Source organism: Ailuropoda melanoleuca, chromosome 9 (genome assembly GCF_002007445.2).
Source record: "Ailuropoda melanoleuca isolate Jingjing chromosome 9, ASM200744v2, whole genome shotgun sequence".
NCBI lineage: Eukaryota > Metazoa > Chordata > Mammalia > Carnivora > Ursidae > Ailuropoda > Ailuropoda melanoleuca.
In genome coordinates, this window is record NC_048226.1 from 7,166,876 (window position 1) to 7,192,639 (window position 25,764).

General features: G+C 51.8%; 1 protein-coding gene across 4 annotated transcripts in view; it reads left to right on the forward strand.

The window, feature by feature from the left end:
* The window catches only part of NTRK3 (neurotrophic receptor tyrosine kinase 3), a 388,753-nt gene that overhangs the window by 122,211 nt on the left and 240,778 nt on the right, over positions 1-25,764 (forward strand). For all 4 annotated transcript variants that reach the window (XM_019799995.2, XM_002919550.4, XM_011225398.3 and 1 more), the window contains 7 exons: positions 4,042-4,199; positions 4,936-5,078; positions 5,510-5,651; positions 6,098-6,394; positions 14,018-14,041; positions 15,780-15,841; positions 16,700-16,802. In XM_019799995.2, the coding sequence (XP_019655554.1) occupies positions 4,042-4,199; positions 4,936-5,078; positions 5,510-5,651; positions 6,098-6,394; positions 14,018-14,041; positions 15,780-15,841; positions 16,700-16,802 (929 nt within the window). The remainder of the gene's footprint in view (positions 1-4,041; positions 4,200-4,935; positions 5,079-5,509; positions 5,652-6,097; positions 6,395-14,017; positions 14,042-15,779; positions 15,842-16,699; positions 16,803-25,764) is intronic.

The following is a 25,764-nucleotide window of genomic DNA, read 5'->3' on the forward strand; positions in this document are numbered from 1 at the left end:
ATGTTGGGGCGAGGGCTGGGTGTGGGTTGAGCTCTGCCCCAAAGCAGCTGCTGCTGTATTATTCTTGGGGCCGCCTGCATTATTGATGGGGCCGGGAAGCCTTACTTCAGGCTCCTTGAGACAGCGCCTGGAGCCCTGGCCCAAAGCCCCTCTTCGAGACACCGGACTTGCTGGAAGAACGAACGGCATCATGTAGACTGAGGGCTGCCCTTCTCTGCTTCTGGTCCACCTTCCTGAACCCTCTGTCGTCGGGATGTGAAGGCTGTGGTAGGTCAGCTCGGTGGGATGCCCAGGGCACCCCTGTTTTCAGACTCAACATAATTTCTATTGTGTTTGTGCGCATCTTGCCGTCTAGGAGGAAAGTCCCAAGGGAGAGGGGGAAAGCTGGAGGTTTCTGTGCGGTTTCTAGGAGACTGTGGCGTGGAGGAAAGGCCGGGTCTCGTGGGGCATCCCTTCTAGGGGACCAGGCCCTAGAGGAAAAGGAGGGAAGGAAACAAGAAGCTGTTAACGTGCTCGTGTCTAGCCGTGTCATCCCACCTGATTCTCCCACCAGCCTCAGCACGCTTTGGCACTGTCACCCCTGCGGGGGGCCACCGAGAAGTCGGGGGGCACAGCAGTGTGGGGCTTGGGTAAGGCAGGATTCAATAAAGCACATGGTCTCAAAGCAGCCCAGCCCAGCCAGCCCCTCACTTGCTAATCTTCTCCACCCAGGTGGGTGATTTGTATTTTCACAACTACTTCATAATGAATGACCACATCTTGTCACGCGAGCATCTGGGGAAACTCAGGCTGACCTGGGTCAGTTTGCGTATATGCAAGCATCTGGACCCTCAGTATCTTTCCAGCAGAGCTGCCCAGCCTCCCCTCACCGCCCCCGCGGTGTGAATGCAAACACAGATCCACGTCCTTAGGCCTTCCTGTCCTCCACATGCTGGGCAGCCTAGTTTGACCTTCTGCTTTTCCCGACGAAGCCATCACCCGCTTCCTCCCTGACAGGAGGGTTCAATGGGGGTGGTGCGAGGAGGGCATTCTGCATGGTGTTGGGTACGTGGTAGGTGCGACGCAAATGTCATTCCATTTTTATTTCTTAGCTCTCACTTTCTCCTGCTTGCTTGTTTTCTTTCCTCTCTATCCATTGTCTCAGCCACGGCGCCATCTTGCCTTTCCTCTGGGGCAGATGCCTCTGAGACTTCCGGGCCTCATGCTTCACCTTCCTCCTCCAGGACCTCATCCCAGGTCCTCATGCACGGAACCTCTTCCTTTCCATTGGTTCCTTCGCTTCTGTGTTCAGCTAAAGACACATCTCTCCTTCATTGATTTCCTGTCTCCTGGAGCTTAACACCTTGGTGTCATCCTCCACTCTTCCCTTCTGCCTCCAGCAAAGCAGCAAATACCACCTTGTCTTCTTTACCATGTCTGTTCCATCTTCCCTTCCCTCTCCCCTGCTTTTACCAGTCTACTCTAGGCCCTTATGAGTGCAGCAGTTCTCAAGTGGGGGTCCAAGGTGCCGTGGGGTCCCCAAGACCCTTTCAGGGAGACCACGAGGTAGAATACTAGACATTACTTGCCCTTTTCACTTCCATTCCCCAGAAGATGTGCAGTGGAGTTTTCCAGAGGCCACTTGACCTGTGATTACATCGTCGCTCTGGTGACGGATGGGAGTTCGTACTAATGTTTTAAAATGTTCTATTTGAATTCCAAAATGGTAGAGGGGTAGGTATGATCTACATACACAAACGCTCTTTGAGGCCCCCAGTAATTTTTAAGTGTAAAAAGGAGTTCTGAGACCAAAAAACCCAAGAACCGTGACGTTGAGCCTGCCGCCCTACATGTGCCCGTGCGTGAGTGAGGGAAGACGCCCCGTCTGGGTGCAAGTAGCCCCGTGTCAGGCACTGGGTCTCATCAAGGTGTGCGAATCAAGGATTTCATCCCCCATTCATCCCGTTGCCTGGGCGCTCTGAGAAATGCACATGCTTCATGCGCAGTGCTGCTGGATTGCTCTTCTCACAGACCCGCTTCGCTCCCATCATTTCAAGCTGTAGGGGCCTCACTGGCTCCCACTGCCCCCTGGATGAATTCCAAGCTTGTTGATGTTTGATGTGGCCGTGAAGGTCCCGCACCATCTGGCTTCCACTCTCCCTTCCAGCTGTATTTCCCAGTGCTTCTTGACATGAACTCTGTGCCCTGGCGCAGCTTTTCTTTCCTGTTTTCCCATCTCAGCCTCCAGCATCGCCGTGAACTCTTACCCTGGTCTCTGCCCAGGAGCCGCAGAGTCGGGGGTCGTTCTGACTTCTCCGCGTCTCCCTTCACACCCAGCAGTGCCTTGCATGGGGTAGACGGGGTGGAGAGTGTGTGGGGTGTGGAGTCCAGCAGGCTGAGGCTTGCAGCCCTGCTTTGTCACACCCCAGCCCAGGGACTTCGAGCACGAGACTTAACCCCTCCAAACGCGAGAGGGGGGTCCCTCCTCTGGACCCTGTCTCCTAGGGTGGCTGTGGAAGCGGATGCTCTGTGAAGGCTAGGTCCCTTCTCTTTTTCTGAAAGAGTGCAGGGAAAAGTCAGCGTACTTTTAGACAAGGGGATATCATGCAAAGGTGTTGGCAGCTTCTCCCTGTGGTGTCCCACTGGCTGGGTTAGACACGCTGATTCCTCCTCCAGGGCCTCACTTTTTCCTGTAAGCTGATCAGTCCTGCTGCATGCTGAACCGCTTTGGAATTCCACCCCTTGTCCCGAATATCCCGGGTCTTCGTGCCCCTCCTGCTGGGCACCAACAGATTTGTCTCCTTACTGGTCCAGCGAGAGAATCCCGTTCCTTCTACTGATCCAGACATTTAGATTTACTGGGTGCCCTTTACTTGAAGAGTCTTACGTCAGTGAGTGCCATTGTCCTCCTAATGGGATAACCCCATTTAGAGGGGCAGGGACTTGCTCTCAGTCACAGGGAAAGTCAGTGGAGAAGGAAGGCCTTGAACTTGACGCTTTCTCCATCGGATGCTCTTCTTCACCAAACTGAGTGCTCCTGGAGAACAGAGACTCATTCAGCTCTGTATCAACAGCACTCGCTCATAGCCAGACACGGAAGAGGTGCTTAGTAGGGATTTTGTTGAATTTGTGAAGAATAAAGCTGGTCCCAGGATGGGCTCTGAGCAGATCTTGGAAATCGCTAACTACCTACTCCCCAGGGAGAGTAACTCTTTCCTTCCTCCTTCCCTCCCTCTGTTCCCTCCTTTTATTCATTCAACAGGTATTTATGTGTCAGGCTCAGGTGTAGATACGGGTGATAGAGCAAAGAACCAAACAGGCAATTTCTCGAGCTTAATGGAACTTAATTTTTATTTGGGGAGACAGATAATAAACAAGCAAATAAATGTTAAAAGTGATGCTGGGCAGTGACAAATACTCCAGGGAAGAAGATAGTAGGGCAGGGACTGGGCAGTGCTGAGGCAGGGGTTGGTGGTAGCTTACTTATAGCAGTGGTTAGAGAACGCCATAGGATTCTTCAATGAAGTGAGATAGCCAATATAGCAGATATGTTACAGGTAAGAACTCTGCAGGCAGAAGGGACAACAAGTGCAAAGGCCCTGAGGCAGGTCATGCTAGTGAACTTGACAGACAGCAAGGTCAGTGTGGCTGGAGAAGCGGAAGGGGGTGTGAGGTGGGAGATGAGGCCAGAGCGGTGATAGAGAGCAGCGCAGACCCTGTAGGCCTTTGACCTTGATGTTCAATGAGATGGGAAGCCACTGGAGGGTTTTGGGAAGAGGAGCATCCCAAGCTGACATAGTTAAAAGGGTCTCGTTGGCAGCTGAGTTACGTGGAGTGAATTTCTTTTTTCCTTTTTCTTTTTTTTTCAAATGAGTATATTAGTGCAAAATCTACATGAATTCCTGGACTTGGAAGTATTTTTTCATTTCTTTCGAGACCTTGCTCAACCCCCTTTCTCTCCCTAATCCCTGACGCGCAGGTGGGGGTGTTCCTCACAGCCCTGGGAGGGAGTGGGGCCGTCTCTGGTTCAGGAGGTCCCTTCCCCTGTCTCCTTGCCCACAGGAGGTTGGAGCAGAACTTCTTCAACTGCAGCTGCGACATCCGCTGGATGCAGCTGTGGCAGGAGCAGGGGGAGGCCAAGCTCAACAGCCAGCATCTCTCCTGCATCAGTGCCGATGGCTCCCAACTGCCCCTGTTCCGCATGAACATCAGCCAGTGTGGTGAGTGAGCCGCCGGGCCCCAGCAGGCTCCGGGGAGAGCCCCCTCAGACCCTGCGCAGGAGCCTGGAGAGCCAGGGCCTTCCGCTCCCCACCCCCCACCTCCATACACACACTTCCAGCCTTGGACTCTGCATCGGGTGCAGATCTGGCTTACCCTTTACCTCCTGGCTCATTCCTGTCCCTCCGTAAGCCTGGAATGAAGACAGGGGTTGAGTGGCCCCTTCTCAATGGACCGGAGGCCTTTCTCTCTGAGTTTCTGGTCAACCAGATCCGAACAAGTCTGCCTCAAAGCGGGGGCTCTGGACCTCCTGGATCAGGAGCTTCTTTTCTAGAAAAGCAGATTCCTGGGCCCAACAGACTTAATGGGATCCCAGGGTGTCTCAGAATGGGTCTCGGAAATCGGAATTTCTAGCGAACTCCTCATGGGAGTCTGAAGTAGACGACGGTTTGAGAGCCAGAGCCCAAAGTGGAAGATGCCATTTGACCTTATGGCTGGAACTATATTCTTCGAGCACCTGCCCCACCCCCACCCGCTGCCTGCCTTGTGGGAGAGCCCAGCTGGGCTTAAATTCTGAGCTCTGACATCTGCAGGGAGGTGCCGTGAAGATTCTGGGACTCGGGGGCCTTCCAAGAGCTCAAGCAGGTTGTGTTGAGAAGTGCCACCATCGACCCCAGGGACAAAGTTTTGGTATTAACTGTTGGCTTATCTTTTCACTCATCCTGTCCTCCCTCCCAGACCTTCCTGAGATCAGTGTGAGCCACGTGAACCTGACCGTACGAGAGGGTGACAACGCTGTCATCACGTGCAATGGCTCTGGATCACCTCTGCCCGATGTAGACTGGATAGTCACTGGACTGCAGTCCATCAACACCCACCAGGTGGGCGCTCTGGGCTCTGGCCCCATCGGGAGGCTGGGGAGCCTTCACTTCTTAGTCTAAATGAGCTAAATCATGAGTAGAAGCAAGAGATGTGAGGAGAAGGAAGAAGAGGGAAAGTTTCTGCATACTTGGTTCTCATGCAGCTGCAATCTTTTCTAGCCCGCCTGAGCTTCAGCATGCTAATAAACTTCTCTGTACCTTAGTTTTCTCATCTGTAAAATGGGTATAATGCTACCGTTCACCCCATAGGGTAAATGTGAGGATTTCCTGAGCTCTTGACTGTGGAGAGCCTGGTGCTCGGTCAGTGTGTGCGGCAGGAGGAAAGGCCTCCTTCTCTTTCTGCACAGCTGTCTTTTTGACTCCTGAAGGTGTTTGGGAGGTGGTGAGGAGCCACCTTCTAGAAACTGATTGTTGTTTTATTGCGGCTTTAGACAAATCTGAACTGGACCAACGTGCATGCCATCAACCTGACTCTGGTCAATGTGACAAGCGAGGACAACGGCTTCACCCTGACGTGCATTGCGGAGAACGTGGTGGGCATGAGCAATGCCAGCGTGGCCCTCACCGTGCACTGTGAGTGGCTGCCCTCATGGAGGGGGGCTGTGTACCGAAGGTCATGCAGGAGGCGGGAGGCGGGGGCAGGTGTGCTAGGGGGCCAGGACCAAGCAAGTCAGTCCTTGGCTGTAACCCCAGACAGCGTGTCCCCGTCCCTCAGAAGATGGTATGCCTGCAACTCATCTACGCTTCAGGATACCCCCACGTTGGCCCCCGTCTGTCTCCTCTTCACCCCCTAGAAGGTCAGGGGAAGGGGCCCTCCAGTTGTGGTGGACCCGGGAAGCGTGGGTGAAGACAGCCCTCTCTTCCCCCCTTTTGGGAAGGTGGTGGGGGAGCCTCTGAGCCCCTCGGTCTTTTCCGAGCTGGATGGGGAAGAACTGGGCTCCGCATCCCCGTGTCTGGCGGGCTGCTCTGGGGCCCAGGAGGCTCCGTGTGCCGGGAGTCAGCGGGCCCGTCCCCCGCAGACCCTCCGCGCGTGGTGAGTCTGGAGGAGCCGGAGCTGCGGCTGGAGCACTGCATCGAGTTCGTGGTGCGTGGCAACCCACCACCCACGCTGCACTGGCTGCACAACGGGCAGCCGCTGCGGGAGTCCAAGATCACCCACGTGGAGTACTACCAGGAGGGCGAGGTCTCCGAGGGCTGCCTGCTCTTCAACAAGCCCACCCACTACAACAACGGCAACTATACCCTCATTGCCAAAAACCCGCTGGGCACGGCCAACCAGACCATCAACGGCCACTTCCTCAAGGAGCCCTTCCCAGGTGAGGGCCGTGCAGCCTGACGGCGTGCCGACTCCTTCTGGAAGGGTGCGGGGAGGGCGCTGTAGCTTGAGAGAGGTCGCAGCATCGACTGGATACTGTTGTGTTGGGTAAACCCAACTCACCCTGGCACAGAGTCAGCTCCCGCCAGCGTTTTGTGTCAGCCGGATAAAGCCTCCGTTTTTCCGCAGCTGTCAGAGTGAAAAAACCAAGGACCACCCCCCCCCCAAGAAATGCACAGTTATGCACACACGAATGTGCCCTGTTCTGGTAGAGGAAGGGCCTGAGAGCTGGACGAGAAAGACAGAGAACCTTGACCCTGTCCTTTATCTGTTGTGAAACTCAGGGCATGATAGTTTGCTTGTCTGAGCTTAATTTCCCTCATCTGTGAAATGGGCATGAGGACACTGCTCCTTGAGGACTCGGGACTTCCTGTCCACAAAGCACGTGCCACAGGCTTTGGCACATATCGATGGTTCCATGACCTTCGTTGCAGGGGTCTCGGGGTCTCTCCAGTCACCCCTCCTACTTGCTGGTTGGTAGCAAGGCTTGGCGAGGGGGTAGGCTTCCATCTCGGAGCTTTCTCTCTTGTTCTGTGGTACGTTTGTGGGGGAGTACCCGATGCCCTCAGCCTGCGATGGCACTCATGTCGAGTGGGCCGGGGGGAGTAACTGCAGGAATGAAAGAACTTCGTTTGTTGACTCGTTGGGAGGTGACTCTGTCTCTGTCTGGGCTACAGCATTTCCAGTACCTTCCTAAGTTGCAGGAGAAGAAAACCCCCAGAGAGTTCCGTGTACGTGGTTGTAGCGTCTCTTGGTGGGGTCAGCAGTTGATGGGTTTCTGTCAATGAAACCGAGCGTCGTTGATGACCTTGGTGATTTCTGCTGGGTGCAGGCTGGATGACGTTCAATCTCCAGGACTCAGGGGTTCTAGCGAGATAAATAAAGGGGAGTGAGAAGACCGATCACATGCACACGCACACGTACACGCACACGCGCACACACGCAGAAAGGGGGGCAGCAGGAGCCAGCACGGTGCCACATCTGCTTATGGGAAGGTGACTTCCCAGCCCACAGGTACCGGGTAGCAGCTCCAGGAGGCCTTACTTATCTCAGTGCCAGGAAATTGAGCTAGAAGCTCCGAGAGTGAAAGCTATACGGGAAGCCAAATTCTTGCCGCTGAGGTCCAGGGGAGGGCGGTGGCTGTGCCATCGCTCAGGAGAGCGTCCAGAATGTGCTGGCGCTTAAGACCCTGGCGGTCCCATTTGGTCCAGCATTTCCAGCATCGTCCCCAGCAGTCCCCGCGGCTCTGTGGAAGGAGCAGCTTATAGACACAGAGATACTTTGCACTGCTGGGCCACACAGGTGAGGCCTTGCTGGCGTGGAGGGCTAGAGAGGTCCTCTGAAGCAATGCTTGTTTCCAAAGGGAAGCTCCTGGGGTCTGGGGAGAGTGGGGAGCCCTGGAATGCTCTGGAGGGTGGGTGAGCCACTCTGGGCTCCTCCCCACAGAGGCTGTCCTGGGAGCAGTTCTGTGTATCCTCCCAGTCATAAAGACACCCTTTCTGTCCCCAAGAGATGTAGCAGCCCCTTCCCACCTTATCAGCTCCGCGTAGGCCAGTGGTTCTTAAAGAGGGGTCCCTGGACCAGCAGCATCACCATCACCATCACCTGGGCGTGCGTTAGGTTCTCCAGCCCCCCCGGACCTGCTGAATCAGAAACCTTGGGGTGTTTGAACAATCAGCTGTCCTGCTGTTTGGTGAGCTCTGGCCAGGAGGGGGAGGCAGGGGAGAGTCACGGGGGAGCTCGAAGGGAAACAGCCCACCGGAAGGCATTTTCCTCAGACCCAGGTGCCCCCCGCCCGGGCTGCCCAGTGTGAAGGTTTGCTTGTTTTATGAACCTAAAGGAATCAGTGGGTGATGAAAAGGCAGTGACAGGGAAAAGATGGGCCAGTCGTGTCAAATGACAGAACGTCTAAACGTTCGGGAGAGTAAATTATCTGGAGGAGCAGGCAGTAAACCTCATCCCTGCCGCGCTCTGGATATAAGGCTGTCTGTGGATTCCCCCCTCTTCCCTTTTGCCCTGAGCGTGTTGCGACATTGTATTTATCACAGCAACTCCTTTCTTGCTCCCAGGCAAGCAGAGCATAGAGGTTAAGAGCGAGGGTTCTGAAGTCAGGCAGATCGAGGTGCAAATCCCATCCATGACCCGACCAGACAGGTGGCCTCAGCTCCTAGAACGGGGTTGGCGTGTGGTACGTGGCTGGCATGCAGGGAAGGACGATCTCCACTCTGCCTCTACTTTTCCATCTGTGGAATGGGAACGAGAACAAACGCTCCCTCCCTAAGTTGCCGTGAGGATTAAGTGAAGTATGCTAAGGGTTTAGCTCTGTGTTGAGACAGAGGAAGGGCGCACCAGCTGTCAGCTATTGCTAGGATTCTTGGGACGGAGGGATGCAGTGAACGTAGGAGTTCTAGAAGCAGCATTCTTGATTCTCACAGATGGGCTCCGGGCAGTGTCGTCTGTAGGGCTGTGGAACCATCCACGCTGCCAGGTTCAGAGTTTCTCTAAATCTCTCATCAGCTTTGTCACCTCAGGCAAATTACTCAGCCCCTGCATCTGCCTCAAAGGCTGTGGTGAAGATCAGCTCACACACAGCGGTTAATCCACCAAACGGGTTTACGACAGGGCTTGGCACAGAAAGCACACGGCTACTGTTTTTATTTTTTTGAAAAGCACACGCAAGGGCGACTGAAAAGGGATCTCTTTTGGGGGCAGAGCAAGATCTGAAGGTAACGGTCTCCTTTTCTGATTCTTCATGGTCCTGAGCCCCATGGGAGAGATTTGATTGGAATGAATATATTTAATGGAGGAATCTGGAAATGCAGAGACTTCCATCAGTAAGGATTTTCTCTGAGTAGGACGTGAAAATGAAAATGTTCTGGATAAGATTTTTTTTTGTTTGTTTTGTTGTTTTTTAAACTGCACATGCTATACAAATGTTGGATTTCCTTCTGTGTTTCCAGAGAAGGGCTAGCATTCAGCATGGGATCCAGCCTTGGGGAAGGAGGTCCCTGCAAGGATTGGTTAGGGAGGTTGGTTCTAGAAGCGTGGAGCTTACTCTTTGGTGTTGCAGGAATTTAGAGGGGCTGCCGGAGGGGATCTGGGCATGAGAGTGGGAAGCCACGAGGGATCAGGGATTCACGTGTCAGGAGGGGAGGAACTGGAGAGGCTGAGGGTGACGGCGGGGTGGGGGGGAGTTGGTAGCTAGAAGGTTGTAGTCTGGGGGAGAGCGTGAAGTTCCTTAGATGATGTGATAGAAGGAGGCATGTTGCCAAGGGGTGTGTGTGTGTGTGTGTGTGTGTGTGTGTGTGTGTACAACAAATACCTGAGAATACTTGACAAAATATTTAGGAGTAAGTGAGCTGCCATAACTCTTAAATTCTCCTTTTTTACTTGGCCAGGAGGCCCAGTTATTTCACGGAGATTTTTACAACAGCAGAAACCAGAATTCCCTCAGGACGCTGGGTACAAACGATGGGAGAAATCACTGCCCCAGCGTGCTCAGCCCTGAGCCTCGGTCAAGGCTGCTTTCCTCACCCTGAGTAACTTGTGGAGACTAGACTGTGGCCCCGGGCTGCTGGTGGCGGGTGGGGAGAGGGGAGGGGTTTCTCCCCTAGTTTGAGCCACTGGCAGCTGCATGCAGCTGAGGGGAGATGGGGCCTCTGTGCGGTTGGGCGGTGCAACAGGCCTCCCCGCTGCTTCTCACACCTAAGCCCGGGGCATCTAGTCTCAAGGACTCCTCTCAGTCTGCCTCTTTGTCTGGACACAAGCTGCTGCCTCCCTTCTCCCTTCTCTGTACCCCTCTGGCTTTTCCCACGAGGCCCTTCTTGATGGGTTTGGGACTGGGAGAGGTGCGGTCTGGGTTTGGGGTGGCATTCGTGCCCACCTCGTTCGTATTCAGACAGCACCTTGGCGTATGGATCCAGTTTTCCTTCCCAACTGCTGATGGGTGGGGGTGAGGATCATTCCTGGGTACCATCCTCTTCCAGTGCAGAACCTGAGTCCCCCCACTGTAGAGGGGACCCAGGGGGTCTCCCTGTTCCAAGGCTCATGTGCTTCCGGGATGGATGAGTGTTCCCAGGCTTCAGCAAGGGAACTGAGCATGTAGGCTGATTGGGAGCTTACAGCGTTCATAGACTCAGCCAAAACAGTGGCCTGATGTGAGAATATTCTCTAATAACCGGGAGCCTTAGGAGAAATATGCACATCAGTGTTAACTGTGGATTGACCTGGCGCCTGTCTTTCCCTCAGGCTCTGAAGCCAAGGCTAGGGCCCCTCTCCTCCAGCCTCCTCCCCCACCCCCCATCAGGCATTTGGCACCTACAGTTTACAAGAGGGTGGTAGCATGAAGGGCAGGCTCAGGGATTGGGAGAAAGCTCTGTTGGTCTTCTCTGAAGGACGCGAAATGGACAACAGACAAGCCAGCTGTTAACGGTGCATTTACTGTGACCAGGACTTTCTCTAGACTCCTTCACAGAAAGCAGCACTTGCCCCACAGGTGGTTAGAGAAGACTATTTGCTCGTGCATATTTAATAGAGCCATAATTACAATGACTGTGAGGACTTAGACATGGGCCTGAAGACCGAGGAATGAATGAATGAATGAATGAATGAATGAGTCGTTCTTATTTTTCAGGGTGTGGTAGGCTTGTGGCCGCAGTAGATGTAACATAATGCAGTGGTTCTCAAAGGGACCAACAGCACCAGCATCACCTGAAAACTTGGTAGAAATGCAAATTCCCAAGATCTTCCCCAGACCTCCTGACTCAGAAACTCTGGGGTGAGGACCAATAATCCATGTTTATTGAAAAAAAAATTTTTTTGAAAAAAATTTTAATTTTAAGATTTTTTTAACCATCATCATTTTGAACTAGTTTAAGATTTACCCACTAGGGGCGCCTACGTGGCTCAGTGGGTAAAGCGTCTGCCTTTGGCTTGGTTCATGATCCCAGGATCCTGGGCTCAGCGGGGAGCCTGCTTCTCCCTCTCCTTCTGCCCCTCCTCCCTGCTTGTATTCCCTCTCTCTCTCTGCTCTCTCTCTCTCTCAAATAAATAAATAAATAATCTAAAAAAAAGGCTTTACCCCCTCAAAGTAATAAAATAGTACAAAGAACTTCCTTATACCCTTCACCCAGCTTCCCCAAATGGTATCACCTTACCTAAGCACGGATGTGCAAAAACAGGGTATTAACACTGACACTACTGTTGGGTCTGCAGACCTGACTTTTGTCTGCTGCTGCCCTTTCTTCTCTAGGACCCAATGCAGGATCATACACCGAATTTAGATGCTCTGTCACCTTATACTCTTTCAGTCTGGGACAGTTCCTCCGTCTGTCTTTGTCTTTCATGAGCTGGACACTTTAAAAAAAAAAAAAGATTTATTTATTTATTTGAGAGAGAGAGAGCATGAGAGTGGGGTGAGGGGCAGAGGGAGAGAGAATCCCAAGCAGACTTGCCGTTGAGTGCGGAGCCTGACGTGGGCCTCGACCCCACGACCCTGAGATCATGACCTGAGCTGAAATCAAGAGACGAGACGCTCAACTGACTGAGCCACCCAGGCGCCCCAAGCTGGACGCTGTTGAAGGATATTCACTAGTTATATTGTGGACTTCCCCCCGATGTGGGTTTGTCTGCTGCTGCCTCATAATTAAATGCTGGTTAGGCATTTTTGGCACGAACAGCGCAGAAACGATACTTGCTCTTTTTGGACATCGCAGCAGGGGGCACGTGGCGTCTACACCTCTAGTTCCTGGTGATGTTAATTAACTCTATCACTGGGTCGCCATGGTATCTGCCCGGCTTCTCCACTGCAAGGTGATTTTTTTCCCTTTGTACCTAATGAGTGTAATGTTTTGAAACTTTGTAAATGTCTTGTGTCTTATCACGCTTTTGCACATTAATTTTAGCATTCATTGATGATTCTTGCCTGAAACAGTTATTACTGTGGTATTTATCAATGGTGATTTTCCTCCTTCTGTCATTCCTTCTACATTTGTTAGGTGGAATTCTACTGTAAGGAAGAGCATTCTCTTCTTCCCCTATGTGTTGATTCAATTGCTTCTTTACATTGGTATGGACTTGTGGGTGTTTACTTTGTGCTGTGACTTATAATCTGTGTCGTTGGCCCCAGCTGCCATAAGAGAGTAGCACAGACTCGGTGGCTTAAACAAGAGGCCTTTTTCTCACAGTCCTGGAGGTTCGAAGTCTGATCAAGGCGTCAGCATGGTTGGTTCCTTCTGGGGCCTCTCTCCTTGGCTTGCAGATGGCGGTCTTCTTTCTGCGTCTGCACATGGCCTTCCCTCTGTGTGTGTCTGTGTCCTAATCGCCTCCTCTTATAAGGACACCAGCCATATTGGATTAGTGTGCACCCTAATTCATTTATTTTAACTTAATTACCTCTTTAAAGACCCTGTCTCCCAATACAGTCCTGTTCTGAAGTACTGGACATTAGGGCTTCACCATACGAATTTGGGGCGGATATAATTCAGCCTGTAACAATCTATGGCTCTCTTTTATTTATTTTGTTGCTTAAATTGTCCCAAATTCGGTCATCAGAAGCTCCTTCACTTTGGCTCCCATGTTCTTTTCCCATGCTCCCATTAATTTGGAGCTCTCTCTTACTTTCTAGTACCACAAGATGTTCCAGGCACATCTTGTACTTTCTCTGCCCCAGGCCTGAAATTATGCATTTCTCCAAGGAGCCCTCATTCCTTTAATTGGAGAACGGTACTGACCAGCCTGTAGATGATTCTACTGCCTGCTGGAATCGGAGGGTCTCTGATGGACAGGAGAAGAGCCCAGACTGGGATTCGAATCCAGCGCAGTCTGTTCCCTCATTGAGATTCAGTTAGTCACTTAATCTTTAGAAGACTGTTTCTATTTCTTTTAAATGGGGATAATGCTCCCTACCTCTTCAGAGGGTTATAAGGACAGAGTGATGTGTTACATAAAGCACTGAGCCCAGCCCCTGGCTTGTAATCAACGTCTAATAATGATGCGTTTTCACCATTAGCTGAGCCATTTCTAGAGGCAAAAATCCAGTAGCACATTTTCATCTGGGGGATGGGCAGGTTCATAGAGGGATTCCCAGGGACATCTCAGGGACCCTGCCAGAATAAACTCTACATATCAATTTGAGGAATTCTGTCTTGGGATCATAGCTGGCATTTTCAAGAAAGGTCCAGGGAAGCCCACCCTGCAGCATTTCTTCTTGGCTTTGAGGTACCACCAATGTCCCCAGCACTCTGGGTACCTGAAGGAGGGAGGACTGTGGGTGAGACATTCTGTCTAGATGTAATTTTCCATCTCATAGACCCCAGGGAGGTTGGGCCACCTCCCTGAGAAGCAGGACTTTCATCTCTCATTCCTTCTCCACTTGGAAGACCACCTCCTGAAGGGGTAGTGTAGCGTGGGCGGGGGGGGAGATATGTCAAGGATTTTAGTTTTCAGTTGCCGGGGTAACGGGACACTCGTGGTGAGTGGGAGAGGTCGTACCTATGAAGAAGATATAGTGCATCTGTTCTGGTTTTTACTACACCTGTTAATTATCTCTTTGTCTTTTTTGCAGAGAGCACGGATAACTTTGTCTCTAGTAAGTCCGCTTTACCTTTTGCTTTGAAACTGATCTATTCTGATACTTTAGGTAATTACTGATTCCACATAGCCCTCTTTCCTATTCCACGGCCAGCCCTAGACCTGTGGCAGCTGACAGCATCTGAGGGAACTGTGAAGGGGAGCCAGAGAGTAGAAATACTTCTTGGGTAGTTCCAGTCGCACACCTCTTGGGCTCTGTGCCTCAGTTTCCCCCAGGGAGTTCCCTAAGGTCTGATCATGTTGTGGGTCCTCCTGCCTGGATGGGAAGGGGTGATGTCAGGAAGGACATGGGGTTTCACATGCCCAGGTAGCCTTGATGATCGTCTCAGTTTTTCTTGCAGAGAGAATGGGGCGCCTCTAAACCCTTGTTTCTCACCTGCTCTGAGGGCCCCAGAATCTGGCTGGGACTCACCTTGTGAGTGATTTACAGGGTCTCCTGATAGGCTTGTGTGCCCTCAAGTGAAATTATTATTTTTTTAGACTTCTTTTTTTTTTTTTTTAAAAGATTTCATTTATTTATTCGACAGAGATAGAGACAGCCAGCGAGAGAGGAAACACAAGCAGGGGGAGTGGGAGAGGAAGAAGCAGGCTCACAGTGGAGGAGCCTGATGTGGGGCTCGATCCCATAACGCCGGGATCACGCCCTGAGCCGAAGGCAGATGCTTAACCGCTGTGCCACCCAGGCGCCCCTATTATTTTTTTAAAAGTAGTTTCCACGCTCAGCGTGGAGCACAACCCTGAGATCAAGACCTGAGCTGAGATCAAGAGCCACCTAGGAACCCCTAAAGGCGGATTATTTAGGCTCATTTTAAAAGCAATCTGGGGCTAGGACTAGATAATCGCCCCCAAATTTGGTGTTTTACTCATGGGCTATGGGGTAATCTGTATTTATGTCTTTTCCTTTTCTCCGCTGTGGGAAACTAGCAGCAGCAGCGCTGTCCTTTCTGCCCTACGTGTGGCCTGAGGTAGTGGACAGTCCTGTTGAGTACACCCCTTACTGTTGGGCGTGGATGTGCAGATCATCTGCGATTCCTTCATCTGTGGTCTGAGAAGACTCCTCATCTCCCAGAATGTCCCTCCAGGGAATTCTGAACTGGGGCCGTTTCCTGCCCAGGAGGTGATTTGAGATGGAGGACAGACTGGCTCCCCATCCAGGTCTTGCTGGGAAACGTGTTTCCTGGGCAGATGGACTTAAAGCTTACTGTGGGCTGCCACTGTGTTCTGAAATCCGTGGTAGGGGAGTGGACAGTGGGTTGTTCTGTGGCCGTGGGTCTCCTGGTCTCACTGAGGAGTAAAGAGGGAGAAAGGAAGGGCGTGGGAGAGCCAGGGACAGGGAAAGGAGGGCCTCCAGCAGAGGGTAGCCGAATGTCAGCACCAGCTGCCGTCACTAACAAAATATGCCCAACCCACACCCTGGCCTGGATCCCAAACCATTTTTTTCTGCTCCCTTATATCTAATAGTTTGTGGCCTACATTGCCCAGGTGACATTATTTACTCCGGAATGGGGGCAGGGAGGATGGCAGTGAGGATCCTTTATTCCTTGTGGAGCCTGCCCTTGGCCTGTCAGCACCAGCCAGGTGGCTGAATGGGGACCTGGTCTCTGGGGACCCCCGCAAAGCCAGGGCAGGTTCTCCAGCAGGAACTCCTGAGGGGGGCTGGGGAGTCAGGTGGGGGCTGTGGCTGAGCCTCTCATGGCCGGTAAGCTAACCACCCTCCTGATCTGGTTGGTTTGCAGTTTACGACGTGAGCCCCACACCCATCACCGTGACCCACAAACCAGAGGAAGACACTTTTGGGGTAAGTCCCTCCTGGATCAAGGGGAAGGTGTTTACTGACTTCGTTTTAGGAGGTAACTTTCTGGAATTTTATTTTATCTTGGAGCCCCAGCATACGCAGTAGAAAAAAAAAACTGTGATGAATGACCTTCTTTCAGGTAGTTGAAACCCTCCTTGTTTGATGAGAATAAGTCATTGTTTGAGAAAGTCTTTGAGGATCCGCTGCTCCGGGCCCTAGAGTTTGGAAGAGAACTGTTTGAGCCCCCCCCCCCCCCCCCCCCCCCCCCNCCCCCGCCCTTAGGAGCCTGGCTGGGCCTGATTCGAAGGGAATGCTAACCACACAAGCCTTTCACAAAAGTCAGAGTTGCTCAGAGCATCCGCTTGGGTGGGTTTTTCAAGTCTCTCCCCCGCCCTCCCCTGCCTGACTCTCAGAGCCAGAGATTTCCCTGAGGAGGAGAGCAAAGGTTTTTTTTATTTATTTTTATTTTTTTATTCCAGATCTCCTGGAACCTTCTGGAAGATATTCTGTAAAGAATGTCAGTGTAAAGGTGCAGAGGTTTTTTTTTTTTTTGCTAATGAAAACAAACAAACAGTAGACAGAGACCTCTTAGGCCTGCCCTTGCGTTGCTTATGATGGATGGCCCCCAGATGAGAGGCTGTGCCATGGACTCTTCTCTCATCCAGCTGGGGAATTAATTTTTTTGTAATGTGCTGAAGGTCTCATGAGTTATTTCTGCTGAGGAATTGACTCAGTGGCTTAGTTCGGAACGGGCTGCAGCGGCTCTCCTGACAGGACTACTTTTGTTTGGGCGCGTGTGACTTCCCTGGCACGCAGGTTTTCTGTGACCGCTCTCAGCTGTCTGCTCTTGGCCCCTCCCAGGTGTCCATCGCGGTGGGACTTGCTGCTTTTGCCTGCGTCCTGTTGGTGGTTCTCTTTATCATGATCAACAAATATGGTCGACGGTCCAAATTTGGAATGAAGGGTAAGATGGGATTTTCATTTGCAAGGGTCTCCGGTGGGGTGGGGGGGAGGTGGATAGGGTTCCTTTTGATCAAAAGACGCTGTTTTACTCTCCTTTTGCTCTCCATGAGGGCCTCTGCTCGTGGTCTGAAGGTGTCCTGGTAGAGACTCCTGTCTACACCTTATTGTTGGTAGTGATGGACTGGAAGCAGTGTTGGTGTTTGCGGGGGCCACACAGTGGTCTGCCTGGTTTTGCCCTGAGTGCGGGAAGCATCACAGAGCTGGGCTGCTTGCTGCAAAGAGGGTAGTTTGTGAAGGAAGTTGGTGAGAAAAAGGACTCCTTGTTTGAGTAGCTTGGTTTCTCTCTTGTCTGCACCCTCCCTTGGAGTTGTGACGCGAAGGTATTGCAAGCTAGATGTCGGGTGCTGGACCCCGGTGTTGGGATGTTGCCCACACGATGGCATTTCAGCACGTAGCTGTACACAGGGTCCCAGAACGGATGCCAAGAGCAACACGATTGCTAAATCTGCTGGCCGGCTTCCATGGCACCGTGTCCTCAGCCCCCTTATGGCCGGGGGAGGCTGTGGGATGAGGCTTCCCACCAAGGCTCGGGTTGGGGGGGGTGGCACCAAAGGGGTTAATGCCGTGAATTAGCATCCATCTGCCTGGTCTCAGGGATGGATCTGACCAGATGGCTCCAGGGAGGCTAGGTACCAGTTCTCAAACAGAAGCTGGAATTTCAAGACCTGCTCCCCTCTGGGGTTTCCATTTATGGCTGGCATTCGATGGGAGGTGGGTAGGGAAGGCTAAGGACAGGTTCTACGAGGTTGCTGAGTTAAGATCGACATTCGGGTTTTCTGGTGAGAGTATGGGATCCAGAAAGATGAATCTCTGCAGCTTCTACACATGAACTGGGATCTGTGGGGAGGGTCCCGACCTTGGGACTCAGGGACCGAAGGAGGCCACGTGAATGAGATCCCCAGGGGCGGTGGTCCCCTGAACTTGTACAAATGGGTGTACGTGGCAGAAGGGTGGGGGGGTGGTTTGGAACAGAACTAGTCCACTCCTTCTGTTATATTCTCAAAATATTCTGTGACTCCCCTGAAAGTTTAGAACACTGACACTCAGCAAGAGAGCCCCGTGGAAGGACAGAAGGATAGAAAACGGGAGGACAGGCTGCCTGGCCTCTCAGAAGCTCCCTACCTCTGTCCCCTCTTTCTGTTCTTGCTTTAGCTGAACAAGTCAGAGCAAGGCAAGCCAGGTTCTCTTGAATCCTATGAAGTATTTTGACCAAGAGAAATGCTTGTGCAGGCAAATTACAGAGAGGGGGTCGAAGTTTGGCCCAAAGCCCCGCGACTTAAACAAGATCAGACCACTGTGAGGCACCTCGATGGGAGATATTTTATCTGCCAGTATTCCCCTGTGCCAAACAGGGCTCCATGGGGTTCCAAGATGAATCCTGCTGGGAGAGCCCTGAGCCTTCAGTCTTAGCATAATCCCTGGGCCTGTGGCTCTGAGGACCGGCCCTACTGCTCGTGCAAAGTTTTCGGACCATGGGAGGAACCCTCTGACCATAGCTGTTCCTCTTTCCACCTGAGAAGACACGAGGGCCTCGACTAAAGGGGAGAACGGGGCATTTTTGTTGCCCGCCGAGGAGGCGCGCCACCAGCTGAGACCCTGTGACATGCTTGGCAGCACTGTGAGAGCAGATTTTTCCTATTAATTGTCATCCGGTTTCTGGAACAGTGTGTCCCCATGTCGGATGGATTAGGCAGCATCCAGGGCGGTGCCTTCCCCTCAGCTGTCCTTACAGCCTCTCCCAGCCCCTGCTCCCCTCTCCCTGCCTTGAGCTGCCTCCTTGGCCCTGGATGGCCCAGGAGAACATGTCCCACTAGGTGAAAGGGAAGTGTCCCCTCCTGTAGAGCCCAGCAGCCTGAAGAAGGGAGGCTGTGCGTCGAGGCCAGATGTGGAGGTGTGTCCAAGGCTGCCCTTGTTGAGGGTGAAGCTGCCTGTCTCTGCTCTTGGTGACGCCCGATCCCTGTGCTTGGGCCTCAGCCTAGGATGAGTGAGCAAATGCCCCAGGCTGCATACACCCCCAATCCTTTGTTACCAGTGGACATCCCGGCGCAGGGAAGAGTGAAGGCGTGGGTACCAGGAGCCCTCTGACTCTGACTCCTGCAAACCTCCATCCCTTCTTATCCAGTCCGTCCTCAGCTTTGAATGTTCAAATCTAGGTCAGACTCTGCCATGCCACTCAATTGCTCTTTGCTTTTAGCAGCGTCCCTCCACCCCTCGCCGCCTCTCCGGCCTCCATGGGTGGCTGTGTTGAGATGTGTGTGGAACTGGCATATTAAAGGGGGCGCCATGGTTGTAGTTCTCCCGTTGTTTTCTTCACATGTAAGCCTCTCCCGGCTCCTTTCGTTGTCCTTCTACGAAGGGCTGCCCTCCCAAGGCTCACTCATGCTGTCCTTTGTCACACACAGTGTTTGGTCCCGGTGCTTTGATTGTGCACTAATCCCAGTGCCTTGTCATTACTTCGCACACACATCATCTGTCTGTCCTGCTGGACCAGGAGAGACTTGGCAGAAACCACAGATCCCTCAGCCCGGTGTTCCTGAAACTTCGCAGTGTTTGACAAATGCTCGTTGAACGGAAAATGGATGACTGTTTTTATAATCATTAAAAAAAAAAAAAAAAGCATCGTTTGTTAATCAGGAACAGGCCAGTAAGGGCTGCTTTGGCAATCTGAGGTGTCTGGGCAGTGGGACGTAGAGTGGGGATGATGGGGGGATCTCATGAATAATACCCAGCATCCACATCTGAGGGCCTGGAACGCAGTGTGTGGACGAGAAGGGGTTGCGAATACGAATTTGACTTCCTTCCGAGAAATAAGAAAAGGGCAAAAATACAGAGGTTGGTGTAACAAATACTCCTGTTCCCACCACTCATAGCAAGCAACGCTTACATTTTTGTTTTTATATTTGCATCTGATGTTTTATTCCTAGAATAAAGAGGTGAAACATTGCTGATAAAACTTAAAATGCTTTAACTGTCATTCCCCCCCCCCCCAGTTCCCAGAGACAGCCACCAGCCTGGGTGTCATGTGTACCCATCAGTTCTCTGTTTCTCTCTTTCCTTGGTCTCTACCTCTCTTTCTCTGCTCTCCCTGCACACCTGCCCTCCCCCCTTGGCTCTCTGCCAGCCAAACTCACCCTGTGGGCTGCCTCCACCCCATGGTGCTAGTGGCCAGGTCTGGCAACCAGTTCATTTTTATACTTCTTTTTTTTCTTTTTTCTTTTTTTTTTTAGATTTTCCATTTATTTATTTGGATCACACACAAGTGGGGGGCGGGGAGAAGAGGGAGATGGAGAAGCAGACATCCCGCTGAGCAGGGAGTCCATCTAGGGGCTTGGGGCTCAATCCCAGGACCCTGGGATCATGACCTGAGCCACCCAGGTAACCCCCCCCCCTTTTTTATACTTCTATGTGTATGTATACATATACATCGATATTTTGTTTTCTTTTGTTCTTTACAGGTCACAAATTGCATTCCTAGAAAACAATCAAAAGTGTATACATCTCTTGTATAGGTCTTATTAGTAAATTTTATTTGGACAAGAGAACTTTTGCCATAACCATTTTAACTAGCGTGATTAAAACTAGAACACTCCCCACAGTGGTCATATGCAATACGTACAGATGACATACGTACAGTATAGGAAAAATACACACCTACGTGTGTGCGTGTGTATGTGTACATTTACAGCACGCATTTCTTTGTGTGTGTTTCACTAGGCACGTGTCGTGTTCATACTCTTAGTGTCCTTCTGCATCTTGCTTTAGTTACCTGTCAGGGGTCAGAGGTCTCTCCCTGCTGGTGTGTATAGGCATTCTACCAACACCTGGTTTATGCGAGATGAAGATATTAACTAGACCTTACAGAAATACATAGACAAAGCGTCGTCTCAGACACCTCTGTACTCCTGTCACCTGTCATCTTGTTGATCACAGGTGGCCTGAGGGGGGGGTCACACTAGCGGGGGAGTGCACCTCTTGGAGTCACAAAGGTTTTGTAATGGTGCTGAGCCAGGGTGGTGGGGGTTTCCTGGGGCTGTGGCTGAAGCCCAGGGTCTTACTTAGAGCCGCAGGGGTGATCCTGTAAGTGTTTAGTGTGGTTTGGTGTGGGAACTGACTTTCAGAACAGAAGCTAGTCCCCCCTGCAGGAGCTGGGACCTGGGGGTTCCCTGCTGTGCCAGGTGTTAACTCTTGGATTGCTGGATGGGGGGGTGGGAGGGACATGCAGGGCAGGAGCCATTTGCTGGGAGGTACAGAAATATATACAGACATTTCAGTATTCTATTTTATTTTATGTTTTTAAAGATTTTGTTTATTTGGGAGAGAGAGAGTGGGCGAGGGGCAAGGGGAGGGGGAGAAGCAGGCTCCCCACTGAGCAGGGAGCTGGATGCAGGGCTCCGTCTCAGAACCTACCCCCCATCATGACCTGAGCCTAAGGCAGACCGATTGAGCCACCCAGGTGCCCCTGACATTTCAGTGCATCCTGGGCCTGGAAGTGATGTGGTTCGGCCTTTACAGCGAGCTCTCCCTCACAAAGTATTTTTCAGTCAGACATCAGGAGACCATGGTAGTGATCTGGCAGGCGCTTTGTGGCACCTTTGTGTACCGAAAAAGAAGCCGTGGCTGAGAAAACGAGGTGTCGTGCTCTGGGTTCTCGGTCCGGTGAGGCCGTGTTGGGTTAGGACTCCCCGCTCACAGCCTCGGCCCCTCTCCAGGGCCGGCGGACCTCCTAACTCCTTGGTCTTGGCTGCCCCACCGTGAACGGCCCTGGTGTACCTGCCATCTTCATTTCGCACAGCTGTTAGAAAAACAGCCAGGTCGATGATGTGAGAGTGTCTTTAAATAAGAAAACATGACCCACAGTTTTCGTATCGGGTATCCTAGTTATTTAAGAGAGAAAGAAGCAAACGTGTGGGTTTTCGCAACCAGTAGGAAGAGCGTACATTCTTTGGCCTCTGACCTTGTGGCGACCTCCTAAGTATCTCCACATACTTTCAGCTCAGGGATGCGGTGGTGGTGTCCTTCAGACTTCTTGGCTTCCTCTTCTCCCACAGAGGAGACAGAATGATGGTTTCTTGGAGCTGAAACAGACCTCAGCCTTCTTAGGTGAATGTCCCCGTTGTACAGAGAAGGGAGCAGACCAGAGATGTGCAGTAGCGTGTCGAGTGCACAGCGGGCTAGGGCAGCTCTGGCCCTGCAGAGAGCCCGGGAGGGCCGAGAGATGAAGCTAGAGGGCGAATATAATCAACCCGGTTCTTCCCATGCTTTGTCCTTGAGTGCTGTCCCCCTTGAATGGGACTTTCAGCCATGCCTCTTCTTAATCTGCTTTTCTCAAGCTGGGGCTCACCTGGCTTAGGGGTGGGGGGGAAGATGGGAGCTGAGGGGGGGTGGGTGCTGCTTCCCTGGCTATGGAGACTTCCTTCGTTTCTTTCTGGGCATGGTGGAGACCTCACAGTGGGGCAGCGGAAGCCGGAAGGCTGGGGAGGAGGTGGTCCAGACCCACTGCGAGGGCTTTTGGTAGTACATTGAGTGCTGCATCAGCCCACACTGGCTTTTTATCCTGATGGTGGACACGTGCTGATGCCTCTGATGGGTCTGTGGAGGGGCACTCCAGGACTGTTCCGTTGTGAATTAGCGTCTGTTAATAGGTACTTAAAGTAAAGTGGTTGCCTATTTGATTATGATTGGGGGTTATTAACATTCTTTCCATAAACAGATGGTAACTGTCCTCTGAGTGGATTGTAGAATCCTGCCAGAGTCTTGATTTGGAGGGGCTGGCTCCTGCCAGAACGTGTCGGGGGCTGCTGCTCGTATGGAATGGTTAACCTGTGGTAAAGGGGGATGGTTGGACTTGGGAAGGAGTCCTTTCTGAGCTCCCTCCTAACCTTGGAGCATCAGATCAAGAAAGGTTTCTTCCAGCTGGAATGGAGATGGGGCTGGGAGGGATCTTGGACTCCTAAGGTTTGATGCCCTAACCTCTAATGAGGCATCCTTTCGTCCTCCGCTGGGATAGAGGGAACGTGTGTCCCTAGCTGTGAGCGCTGGGCCAGGGGTTGGATGCAAGGAGAGTGGTATGGAGATAGCCGACTTCTGAGACGGTTGGAAGGTGATGTGGAGCCTAGATGAGTGCATTGTTGACGCTATTGCTAGGATAGCTCCTTTTGCCCTGAGAAACAGACTTACCTGATCTTGCCGTAACTGAGTCAGAAGCAAGAGCAGCACAAGGCAGAAGTGAAACGAGGCGAAGCACTTGGGTTTCCTGACTTCCTCAAATACATCCATTCTTCCTTCTTGCTTGTTTTTCTTTCTTCTTTTTCCATTCTCTCCTCTGAATTGAGGTTTTTCAAGGGAGGAAGGTACCTCTGACCCTTGCAGTGGCCTGTGCTAGGGATTCCTGGCAAGGGTCTCCTGATGGACAGTGGCTCTTTGAACATAACTGTGAGAATAGCTTCTGGATTCATCTCCTATATCATTAGCCTAGGTCTTCGTAGTCTCTGAACAAACGTTTCATGCCCTTTCTCTCCTTTTGGGCTCCTTGACAGACCCTCCTGCCCCCAAGAGCACTCCCAGCATTTGTTCAAGTCCTAGTTAAATAGGTTGGGTGTGTGGCCAATCCACAGGCAGGACGTGAAGTAACTGAAGCCAGGAGCCTTCTGCTTCTCTTCCTCTGCTTGGACTTCGCTGCGAGTTTCTGGCTGCAGATGAAGTCTCGCCCCACTTGGTGACTGAATTCTGGAATGCGGTGCCCAGAGCTCTGAGAAGAAGGCTGGAAGGCAGTGTGTGTTTTTCTAGCCTGCCTTTGCTGCCCTGTCTTTGTGGGGGCTTTGCAGGTGTGCAGCGAACGGTTCTAGAAGCGTCTGCACTGTCACCAATGGTCGTCTTAGGGCTACACTGCTCCGCCATTCCTCTCTCAGAGCTCCAGGAAACCAGCTGTTCTCCAGTGCCGAGTCTTGTATTTAAAAGGAAGTCCCTGGAAATAGAGTCTGCTACAAAATGTTTTTCCTCTGTGGTTACCTGCTAGCTGGCTGTTCTTGGCAGGTCCCGGCATCCTGTTCCGTAGGGCCAAGGATGGCCAGTATGTTTGGCTATGTTTGGCTCCATAACCAACGTGATTGCCTCTCTGACTCATTTGATTCTGGCAGCAAAATACAGTTCTTCCTAATCGAGGTGGTTCGAGCTGGTTCCCACAGGGTTAACATCCTTCGATACCTCAGGGTAGAAGTTCTCAACCTTTTGTCCCGGAGGACACACGTGACAGTTGACAGTCAGACGCCTTACACGCTCCTGTAGGTGTCAGCAGGCTGTTGGACAACTGCTGGTCCTCCCAGTAATTTCACACCTAAGGAAACTATATCAGGATATGAGTTAGCAAAAGGGATTTTTAAAACTGGGAATAAAATCAAGTCTATATTAATTTTTACTCTTAAAAAAATTCACGAACTTTCAGTATTTTATTATTCCTCTAAAGTTCTGGTGACGTACTTCCTCGCCGATCCAGACATCCTACTGGACCATGGTACCAGAATGGAAGCCCAGAGGCATGGGGGCCTGCCAACCTGGACTTGCTCCCAGTGTTCCTTGCCCAATGTGGTCTTGCCCCTGTGAAGTCAAATTGCAGAAAAGCCGCTCCAGCAGAGGCCCTCATCTCCTCATGGCACGTTGTTTCCATCTCTGTATCTTCTCCTGTAATGTCCTGCTTTCACTTGTCCAGAGGAAGAGTGACCTTGGGATAAGAGCGAATGAGAAACTTCCCCATGGCTGCATGTCTGAGCCCTGTGTTCACGCAGCCTGTTCTCTCGTGAACTGCCTGCAGAAGGCTCAGGGATGCCCATGAGAGGAGCCCTCCAAGCCACAGCCAACCAAGCAAAGAGAACCAAACAACGGTTGATGGGGAAATGCACTTTTGGACGAGGGGAGAAAAGCCACACATTGAGAACACACACCAACCAGCCAGCCGCTGCAAATCCCCAGCCACTCCTCTTTCTCACCCCTCTGCCCTTCGCGCTGCACATGTGTTGGGGGGGATGAGCGGCACGGGGTGATGGAGAGGTGTGCTGCCGGAGAAGGAATCATCCAGCTGTGGCTCAGCCACCGGGTGTGTCCGCCACCTGCTCTGGCCCCAAGCTTCCGCAGGGAAGGAGGAAGAACTTCTGGTTGGCCTCTCCCTGGGTCTTTCACACAGAGGGTTAGGAACGCACTCTTCTTCTCCCTTCCACGATACCCTAGTACGTTTAGCGTAGAGAGATTCTCCAGGTGCCTCTGGTACAAGGGCCCTTTATGCTTTTCTCGGATTAATTCTGCTCTGTGGCCCACACTTCCAGTTACAAGAAACCCAGCCACTGGGGAAAACCTCAGGTCCGTGACCTGGGACTTAGGTCACGTCTCTGTGTTCCATTCTTCCTGTGGGCCTTTAGCAGCACCGGCCCTCCTCGGAGACTACTGACTGGAGTAGTAACGTGACCACCGGACTACAGGGCACAACCATGGCAGGCACACCTCATCTTACAGTGCGCTCGTTGCACACTGAAGGTTGCTGCCAACCCTACGTCACACAAACCTGTCGGTGCCTTTTTCCACCATGGCGTCTGCCCACTTTGTGTCTCTGTGTCACATTTTGGTAATTCTCAGAATATTTCAAACTTTTTCGTGATTATCTGAGTTTTGTGATCTGTGATCAGCGATGATGACTCACCAAAAACTCAGATGGTGGTTAGCATTTTTTAGCAATAAAGTATTTTTTTTAGATTGAGATACATACACTATTTTCTGAGACATCATGCTCTTGCACTCTTAATAGACGATGGTATAGTGTGAACATAACTTTTATCTGCACTGGAGAGCCAAACTGTTCATATGACTCACTTTAATGCCCTTTGTGCACTGGTACGATGGTGCGGACCTGAACTGGC